The following is a 10,837-nucleotide window of genomic DNA, read 5'->3' on the forward strand; positions in this document are numbered from 1 at the left end:
TTGGTTTCTGCTAGAAAACCTGAAACAACAGCCTGGAGTGTGTGTATGTGTGTGTGAGAGAGAGAGAGAGACAGAGAGAGGATATGAAATGGTGTCCATGAATTGATTTCATTTGATCGTTCTGCCTGAGTTTCTAGATCTGTCTGTCTCTCCCATCCCCCCACACTATGCCAGGTCCCTTTTTTTCCCCTTCTTGATTCTTTCCCTCATCCACCCACCTTAACTGACCTTAAAACACAACATTATATATAATTCCACCTTAATTGAACTTAAGAACTTAATTAAAGTTCTAGGGTGCTCTGTTATTAAATGGCAGCAGATTAAAATGAATTTTTTCTTTCCTTTAAGAAAAGGGTGGTAACTTAAATGCTTTCTTACCATACTTTAGTGTCAAATTTCCATCATCCAGTATGATTCTGCTTTGGTTTTAAATTAATTTTTATTGCGGTGTAGTTGCTTTACCGTGTCGTGTGTTTCTGCTGTAGAGAGAAGTGAATCAACCATCCACATACATATATCCCCTCTCTTTTGGGTTTCCTTCCCATCTCGGTCACTGCAAAGCATTGAGTAATGAAGTAAGTTCTCATTAGTTATCTGTTTTATGCATATTATCAATAGTGTGTATATTAATATTTCAATCTCAATCACCCAGTTCATCCCACCCCATCCCACTTTTTTCATTTTACATTAAGCAAGAGCATTTCTGCAGAGTCCTCAGACTCATAGAAAATGTATTTGACTGTAAGTTGATGATCCTTTCGTGTTTGTTTGTTTCTAATTTCAGGATGTACAACCTAATGATAGCCATTGTTGAATTGCAGGTACTAGAATTACAGGACTTAAAGCGTATATTTTAGAAGTTAGCTGTCACGTAGGTGGGCCCAGCTTACTGCCCACCCAGCTGGCATTGAACAATATCTTGGCAAAATAGTTTGCCCATTTAATAGCTGAAAATGGTACCTTGATATTTTACTCTGCATCTCACTGATTCTGGGTGAATTGAAGACTCAGATAACAGCAGTAAGAAAAGAAGTTTACCTACAAGAAACACGAGACAGCCAAAAGGACCTGCTATTCAAATGAAAAACACAACAGGTCATTAAAGCCAAGCACTGCAAAATTACCAAGGCGACTGAATTTATAGTTGGTATGTTCAAGACCAAAGCCCAGCAATTTACAGGGTTATCATTTCTAGGAGGTTGTGGCCAGACTTCAGACAGCAGCACTGCAAAAGTTAGGGATAGAATTGTTCACATTAAGTAGTCAGCACCTTATAGGCAGTGCTCAGGAGTCCATTGATTTGAGGGGCTGAATTTGACAGGCCTGAAGGTGTGTTTTCCCTTAAGCCTGCAACTTCATGGAAGCACGATGTCAGCTTTGCTTCCACAAGGCTTTTCATGTGTAGAAAGGATAGTGTATTTCTCTTTTGTAAGTGTATATTGTGTCTTTTGCCCTGTTTAATATTATTGGGGTTTAGCTATTGTTTACTGGACTTCTTGGATTTTACTTGCGGTATATTTAAAATACATTGCTGCATATTGCAAAAAATTGTTTTCTGCACCACTTGACTTTTGATATGTTTGTTTGTGGTGTTTTTAAATCATGGCTAACATATTTTTATGTACACAAGTCCACTGACTGTTTCCTTTAATATTTCTGCGTTGGTATCATGCTTAGAAAGTACCTAGCTGTTTCCCAGCTCACTCATGCTCTCTCTCTTTTTTTGGTCTGTGTTTTGGCCGGGTCATGTGGCTTTTCGGATATTGGTTCCCCAACCAAAGATCGATGCTGTGTCCCCTGCAGTGGAAGCAGAGTCCTATCCACTGGACCACAAAGGGAAAATTCTCGTTTTTTCCCTTTAATTGCAGTATAGTTGATTTACAGTGTTGTGTTCATCTTAGCTCTTTTAATATTGCTTACAGGCAATCTATGAAATGGGAGACCATATTTACAAATCATTTATATAACAAGGGGTCAAGGGAGTCGCCCAGCGGTCCAATGGAAAGGACTCAGCGCTTTCATTACCAAGGCCAGGGTTCAATCCGTGGTGGGCAAATTGAAATCCTACAAGCTAGTGAAAATGAAAGCTAGCAGTGTGGCCAAAAATCAATAAATGAAATTAAAATAATAATAATAATGATAAGGGGTAAACATACAGAATTTTTAAAAAACTCCTACATCTTGACGATGAAAAACCAAACAACACAGTTAAAAAGTGGGCAAAGGGCTTGAACAGACATTTCTCCAAAGAAGATAAGCATATGAAAAGCACATGAATAGATGCTTAATGTCACTAGTCATTAGAAAAATATAGATCAAAACTCCAGTGAGATACAGCTTCCCATTCATTATCCCATGGATATCTGAAAAATAAGAAGAAGAATTGATGAGAATGTGCAGAAATTGGAACCTTTGTGCTCTGCTGATGGGAATGAAAACATGGTGCAATTATGGAAAATAACAGGAGTTCCTCTGAAAACTAAACAAGAATTACCATATGATCCTGCAGTTCCACTTCAGGGAGTTGAAAGCAGATATGTGTACACCCAGATTCATAGCAACATTATTTATAATAGCCAAAAGGTGAAAGCAACCCAAATGGATATCAATGGATGAATGACTAGAAAAACTTCTGTATATACATGCAATGGAATATTATTGAGCTTAAAAAGGAAGGAAATTCTGCCATTTGCAACCACCTGGATGAAACTTGAGGACATTATGCTAAGTAAAAGAATCCAGACACGAAAGGACAAATACTGCATAATTCCATTTATATGAGGTTCCTCAGGTAATCCAGTTCGTAGACAGAAAGGAGATTGGTGGTTTCCAGGGCTGAGGGGAGAAGGAAATGGGAAGTTGTTGTTTAGTGGATGTGGGGTTCAGGCTTGCAAGATTAAAAAGTTCTGGAGATGTATGGTGGTAGTGACTGCACAATGATGTGAATATTCTTAATGCCACTTCGAAATGGTTGAAATGTTTTTTTGTGTATTTTAGGGCTTCCCTGGTGGTTCAGTTGGTAAAGAATCCCCCTGCAATGCGGGAGACTTGGGTTTGATCCCTGGATTGGGAAGATCCCCTGGAGAAGGGAAAGGCTACCCACTCCAGTATTCTGGCCTGGAGAATTTCACGGAATGTATATTCCATGGGGTGGCAACAAGTCAGACATGACTTTCATTTCATGTATATTTTATAACTTAAAAAAAAATGTTGCTTATATTTTCTTTTGCCGACTGCCAACTCATTGGAAAAGACCCTGATGTTGGGAAAGATTGAAGGCAAACAGAGAAGCGAGTTGCAGAAGATGAGATGGTTAGATAGCATCAGTGACTCAATGGACATAAACTTGAGCAAACTCCGGGAGATAGTGGAGGACAGGGAAGCCTGGAGGCCTGCAGTCCATGGGGTCACAGAGAGCTGAACTTAGCAACTGAACAGCAACAACAGCAACGATTTTCTTTTAATACTTTATAATTGTGTTCTTTTAGGAACCACTCTGATTGTGAAAAGTATCAGCAATTCCTTTCCACAGTGCAAGCTTCACCTGTTGGTGGTAGGAGGTCAGTGGTTGGAGGCCTGATGAAAACTAAACCAAAGGTGACTTAGGGAGGGTGACAGACCCTGGGATGGGGTTGGTGTGGCAATCATGTTCTGATGAAAAGGATTACAGATTTTCTTGGACTACCTGTTTCAATTTTGTTGTGTAACAAACTACCCCAGATTTTGTGGCTTAAGAACAGCCTTCTTATTGCATCACATAGATGCTGTGGGTCAGGAACATGGGCAGGGCTCAAACCGAGCAATTCTCATGATGTTGATTGAGATTGCCCAGTACTGCTAGCTGCTGGCTGGGCTTGTCTGGAGTATCCAATATGGCACTTTAGTGTGGGGATGCCTGGAAGGCTGGGCTCAGCTGGGACTGTCAGTTGGAGAGCCTACATGTGATGGTGGTCTTAGGGCAGTCAGATTTCTTAGCTGGTGGCCCAGGGCTCCCTGAGAGAAGGTGCCTGGAGATCAGGATGGAACCTCCGTGGCTGTTCTGACCTAGCCTTGGAAGTCGCATATAGTACTTGTGTTGCGTCTTGGTGGTTACAACATAAAGTCACCCCGAGATTCAAGGGGACAGAAATTACCTGCTACCTTTCCATGGGGAAGCAGTGAGATCACTTTGAGGAGAGCATTGTGGGCTGGAGACACTGTTGTAGCCATCTTTAGAAAATACAGTATCTCCTGCTGCTAAGAAGAAGAGGATTTACTATAAAAGCCAGCAGAGGGACGTCCTTGGTGATCCAGTGGTTAAGGCTGAGTGTCCAGTCCAGGGGGCAAGGGTTCGATCCCTGGTCGGGGAACTGAGATCCCTCATGCTGTGTGATGTGGCCAAAAAATTTTTTTTTAATAAATTTGAAAAAACAAAAACAGAGTTAGGAAAACCCTGGAAAGGAAGCTGAGCGGGACCAGCAATTGCTAGTGTGTGGCCTCCTTCTGCTTAGGTGCCTCTGTGCTTGGTTTTCCTTGATCTTCCTCAATTTCTTTTGACCTCTGCTCCGTCCCAGCCACCCGCAGCCCCACACCCTCTCCCCTGTGGTCTACTACGGCCTCTCCTGCCTTTCTCAAGCGTCCCCCAAAGGGTCTTATCTTGGCTTCCTGTGAGCCTGACTGACTCATCTGTTGTTTCCTGGCAGCCCTTGGCCCAGTCCTGGGAGGGCCTGGGAGTGAGGAGCCGAGCAGGTGTCAGAGGCACAGCCCCTGGCTTTCACACCTGGCTGCACAGCTGAATCCCCTGGGCAGCTCTTGAAAAAGTCCTCCTGGCCTGGGTCCCACGCCCAGATGTCCTGATTTCACAGGCTTGGGATTGGAGACTAAGCAGGGGTCTTTTTTAGAAAACAGGGGACCCATGCTGCTTCTTCCACATTCAGGGGATCTATGAATCCCTGGGAATGACCAAGAGGTCTGGACAGCGAGCTGGCCCCAGGGCGTATCGTTTACCAGACGGGAAAAGAAAAACAGGCTTTTCTGGTTTGAGGCTTGGATCATGTGTTGTTGCTTGTTTGTTTTTTTTTTCTTTTTCCTCACAAATAAAATTTCAAAGAATTTGTGAGCTAGAAGGGATCTTAGTGACAACCTAACACAGTCGTTTTCAGATACGGAACAGGGAGACCACTTCTTCAGGGTTTGCTTAGAAATAGCCAAGCTTAGCACTGAGATTCCTACCATGGAGATCCCTCAGTCCCAGACAGACCCTCCATGGAAACCCACTAGCAGTTCCTTCCCTTTCCCCTGCTCCCAGCTTCTGGCAACCACTTGGATCTAGCTTCCATGTCTCTCTGTGTGAACTCAGTTGCTTCATTTGTGTCCATCTCTTTGCAACCCCATGGACTGTAGCCCACCAGGCTCCTCTGTCCATGGGATTCTCCAGGCAAGAATACTGGAGTGGGAAACCATGCCCTCCTCCAGGGGATCTTCCCCCACCCAGGGATCGAACTTGTATCTCTTATGTCTCCTCCATTGGCAGATGGGTTCTTTACCACTAGTCCCACCTGGGCAGCCCTCCAAGTCTATGGATATGCCTAGTCTAGATATTTCATATATGTGGCCTTTTATGTCTGGCTTATTTCATTTAGCATAATTGTTTTTAAGGTTTATTCATATTGTAGCAGGTATCAGTGCTTTATTGCTTCCTATGGCTGGATAATATTCCATTGTATGGATATTCCACATTCATCACTTGATGGACATTCGGATTGTTTCTACTCTTTGTCTATTGCGAGTAATGCTGCCATGAACTCTCGTGTACAGATTCTTGTGTGGACATAGGTTTTTTAATTTTCTTGGCTATACACCTTGGAGTGGAGTTGGTAGGTCTTATGGAACTTTTACGTTTAACATTTTGAGGAACTGCCGTACTGTTTTTCACAATAACTATCATTTTAAGTGCCCACCAGTAGAATACAAAGGTTCCAAGTCCCCCACGTCCTTGCCAACAATTGTTATTTTCAGCTTTTTTGATTATAGACAACCTAGTGGACATGAAGTAGTATCTCATTGTGGTTTTGGTTTGCATTTCCCTGATGACTAATGATGAGAATTTTTTCATGTGCTTATTGGCCATTTGTATATCTTCCTAGAGAAATTGATATTCAGATGCTTTGCTCATTTTCATTTATATTTATTTTTAAATATGTGTTTATTTGGCTGCGCCAGGTCTTAATTGTGGCACACAGGATCTTTAGTTGTGGCATGCAGGATCTAGTTCCCTGAACAGGAACCAAACCCAGGCTCCATGCGGGAGCATGGGGTCTTAGCCACTGGCCCCCCAGGGAAGCCCCTCTTTCTGACTTGCTTTACTCTGTATGACAATCTCTGGGTCCATCCATGTGTCTGCAGATGGCACAGTTTCGTTCCTTCTCCATTATGGTTTATTACAGGGTATTTATTATAGTTACCTGTGCTTTACAGTGGGGCTTCTCAGGCAGGTGCTAGTGGTAAAGACCCCGTCTGCCAATGCAGGGGACATAGGATACTGGAGTTTGATCCTTGGGGTGGGAAGACCCCATGCAGGAGGGCATGGTAACCCACCCCGTATCCTTGCCTGGAGAATCCCACGGGCAGAGGAGCCTGGTGGGCTACAGTCCATGGGGTGGCAGAGTCAGACACAACTGGAGCAACTTAGCACACGCGCTATACAGTAGGGCCTGTTTGTTTATCTCTTCATGTTTAATAGTTTGTATCTGCTGATCCCGAACTTCTAATCTGTGGCTCCCCCTCCCCTTCCCTCTCTGGTAACCAGAAGTTTGTTTTCCAAGTCTGCTTGTGTTTTATAAATTGGTTTACTTGTATCGATGTTTAGATTCTACCTAAAAGTGATATCATGTATTTGTCTTTCTCTGAATTATTTCACCTAGTATGATCATCTGTAGATATATATTTATATACACAGAGATACACGGACATAAACATAAACATACACAGACACACAGGCATACACAGACACACAGACACACACAGAGACATACACAGACACACAGATACACAGACACACACAGATACACAGACACACACAGAGGCATACAGAGACACACACACAGATACACAGACACACACAGATACACAGACACACACAGGCATACAGACACACACACAGATACACAGACACACACACAGATACACAGACACACACAGAGGCATACAGAGACACAGACACAGACACACACAGGCATACAGAGACACACACACAGATACACAGACACACACACAGATACACAGACACACACAGATACATAGACACACACAGGCATACAGAGACACAAACAGACATACACAGACACATACACAGGCATACACACACAGATACACAGATACACACACACACAGAGGCATACAGAGACACACACACAGGCGTACACAGACACACACACAGATACATAGACACACACACAGGCATACACAGACACACACACAGGCATACAGAGACACAAGCATAGACACACACAGACACACACTCAGGGTTGCACAAACATACACATATACCAGACACACCTGGAGAAACACACGCAGACAGACGTGTACACATACACATACAGACACAGAGGCACACACACTCCAGACCAAGGGCACGGCCTGCGTCAGCAGAAGCAGAAACCCTCTCTTTCCCTGTCTCCCCTCACTGACCCTTTACCCCACTCACATCAGAGGCTGGTGGGTTCCCAGGCCCCTCGCTCTGCCTCTGACCTCTGCTCTGCGAAGCTCCTCCAAAGCGCCGGGGGAGCGCTTCAGTGGGGGGGGGACCCTAACTCTCAGGCTCAGCCAGCAGCTTTGCAGGGGTGGCTGCCCACTCCATTGTCTGCGATGACGTGATGTCACTCCACAGGGCTCGCTTTCCTGTTGATACCTGCCGCGCTCAACAATGAGCACAAAAATAGACTCTCCCTGAGTCATCCAGGGCTTCAAAGGGACCAACAGAATGGTTTTGCAGATGCCTTAGTTGACATCAGACTTTTTTTAAACTTACTCTTTTGACACGGGAATGAAGGCAAATTGGATATAACACCATCAGGGGGTGCTGCAGTGGCTGACGGCTTGACAGCGGGCAACATTTCTGGTTGACCAGAAGGGCAGGCGGCATCCCCGTCCACCATCCTGAGTCTGGTTAACTTGGCGACAGAGCTGCGGCTGAGGTGTGGGATGACCTGGATAAGGATCTTCAAATACCCGGAGGGCAGTGCTGGGAAGGTGGGGGAGGATTGTGCATCTTATTCCAGAGCCCAGTCCTGCACTCCCTGGCAGGGGAGAGGCAGGCTGGGGGTTGCTGTGATCACCTTCTTACAGGGATGCTGGCTGCGGATGGAAGCAGCTCAGCTCAGCAGTTCCCCATGGCACAGTTCCAGCCTCACCCGCAGATTTGAGAGGACCCCTCTACCCAGGGAAGAATTTTGTTCCCCCTAAAGTGATGCTTATTAGGTTTCCTCAAATACAGAAAAAGATGAAGAAGAAAACAAAAAAGGTCCCTAATCCACTACCTAGGAAACTAGCAACAGGTGAAAAATTTTTGAAAAGTGTTTAAAGTTATTTTTGAATGAATGAATGAATGAATTTATTTAATTTTGGTTGCGGTGGGTCTTCATTGCTGTGCATGGGCTTTCTCTAGTTGCAGCGTGCGGGCTTCTCATTGCGGTGGTTTCTCGTTGCAGAGCACGGTCTCTAGGATCCTGGGTTCAGTAGTTGCAGCTCTCAGGCTCCAGAGTGCAGGCTTAGTTGCCCTGAGGCATGTGGAATCTTCCCGGATCAGGGATCAAACCTGTGATCCTGCCCCTGGCAGGCGGGTTCCTATCCACTGTGCCACCAGGGAAGTCCTAAATTTATTTCTATTGATTTATTTTTTGGCTGTACTATGGGGAATGTGGGTCTTAGTTCCCCAGCCAGGGACCAAATCTGTGCACCCTGCAGCGGAAGGGCAGATTCTTAACCACTGGACTACCAGGGAAGTCTCTTGAAATGCATTTTAAACTGGGTGTTTTTGTTTTATTTTGGTCATACTGCACTGCTTATGGGATCTTAATTCCTCGACCAGGGATGGAACCCAGGCCCTCACCAGTGTAGAGTTCTAACCACTGGACAACCAGGGAATTCTCAAAACTATTATTTTAAACTTTACCTTTTCTAGTTTATGCTGGAAGTGGAAATGGACGCTTGTGATTTTTAGCTGGAGCCAGGTGGTGGAAAGTCTTGATAATCCCTGAATCTTGATTTTACTCAGATGAACTCAAGTGGTTTTTGGGGGTCAAAGTTGGCATCCAAAAGCTGAGGTGTTCAACCAAAGAAGCTGTTTTGAGAAACATTTGTGAGTTGCTCTCAGCCCTCAGGATCAGATTGCTTGAAACATCCCACCTCTTCAGGGCAGGAACTTCCAGAAGGAAATGAGTCCCATTTATTGCCAAGCCTGTCCGGTTTGTTTCTTTAAACGTAAATCTCCGCAACTTCCACCCAAACCTGTTGTATTATCAGAATTGGACCTATAAGGCAATACAAATCCCCTCTTGGGGTTGTAACCAGAGAGCCTGTTCACTGGGGCCCTGGTTGCGTTCCTTGTCACCCCATGGGGGAGGGGAAGAGTCTTTAGGAGCAAGCCCTGTCGTGGACAGTTATGGACCTGTCTCCTCAGGAAAGCATTCCTCCACTTTGCTGGTTCTGTGGCTTGTCCCATCCTGCCTCTGGTCCCATGCTTGAAAAGTGAAAATGTTAGTCCTTCAGTTGTGTCTGACTCTTTGTGACCCCATGGACTGCAGCCCGCCAGACTCCTGTGTCCATGGGATTCTCCAGGTAAGAATACTGGAGTGGGTAACCATTGCCTTCTCCAGGGGATCTTCCCAACCCAGGGATCGAACCTGGGTCTCCTGCATTGTAGGGAGATTTCTTACTGTCTGAGCTACCAGGGAAGCAAGCCCATGTTCTTTCAGATTTCATCCTGTAGGCCACAGTCATTGGCAGGTCTCTGACCCCAAATAAGCCAATCACATTATTCAATCTCTTCCCGCTATAGTTGGGACCAAGATTCACCCCAGACTGGGCCAGAGGCAAGAGTGCACCCCTCTCAGATGATGGAGCTAAAGATGAGAGCCTGAGATCACGGATGGCCACGCCTTCCATGCGTGGGAGTGATTCACTGCAGAGTGAAGACAGTGCCAGGTATAGCAGATCGTGTTTCCAGAAGGTGGCCGTGGTCATGTGTCTCATGCTACATGCTTTTCCAGAGCCTGGCCACTCCCCAGCAAGAGGAGGAGTTTATGGACGTCCCCATGGTCCAGTGGTTAAGGATCCACCTGCCAATGCAAGGGCCACGAGTTCCATCCCTGGTCAGGGAACTGGGATCCCACAAGCTTCAAGGTGCCCCCGCCCAAAAGAAAAAAAAGCAGGAGTTTATAACGATCCCCAACCCTTGAAATAGGGTGAGACTTTGTCACTGTCTTCCCTGATGGAGGAGGGTGGGGGGCTGCCCTCTGACTCTGAGGCCAGCTCATAGGAGGCGACACATGACAGCTCCCCCCAGCACCCCCACCTGTGCTTGCCCTCAGAATCCAGCTCTCACGCTGTCAGTAGCCACATGGAGACACCCGTCCCTGGGGCCCTCGGCCCAGCTGACAGAACCAGCTTGCAGCATGTTGCCCTGCGTTAGGAGCAGAGTTCCAGCCCTTTGCTGGGGCAGCCAGTCAGACATCACATGGAGCAGATGTGATGTCTCTTTTCTCTGCCAGACTCTATCTCAGGCAGATTCACGAGTGTAATAAGTGACTGTTGTTGTTTTACTTTATTTTTAATCTTTTTTTTTTTTCTATTTTTTGAT

At 45.4% G+C, this 10,837-nt stretch overlaps 1 protein-coding gene across 1 annotated transcript in view; it reads left to right on the forward strand.

Moving 5' to 3' along the window:
- Positions 1-10,135, forward strand: part of GPD1L (glycerol-3-phosphate dehydrogenase 1 like) — an 83,302-nt gene extending 73,167 nt beyond the window's left edge. Inside the window, exon 8 of the mRNA XM_070455305.1 lies at positions 10,037-10,135. Within this exon, the coding sequence (XP_070311406.1) occupies positions 10,037-10,118 (82 nt within the window). The 3' untranslated portion in view covers positions 10,119-10,135. The remainder of the gene's footprint in view (positions 1-10,036) is intronic.
- Positions 10,136-10,837: the final 702 nt, after the last annotated feature.

Source organism: Odocoileus virginianus, chromosome 26, assembly GCF_023699985.2.
Source record: "Odocoileus virginianus isolate 20LAN1187 ecotype Illinois chromosome 26, Ovbor_1.2, whole genome shotgun sequence".
Lineage (NCBI taxonomy): Eukaryota > Metazoa > Chordata > Mammalia > Artiodactyla > Cervidae > Odocoileus > Odocoileus virginianus.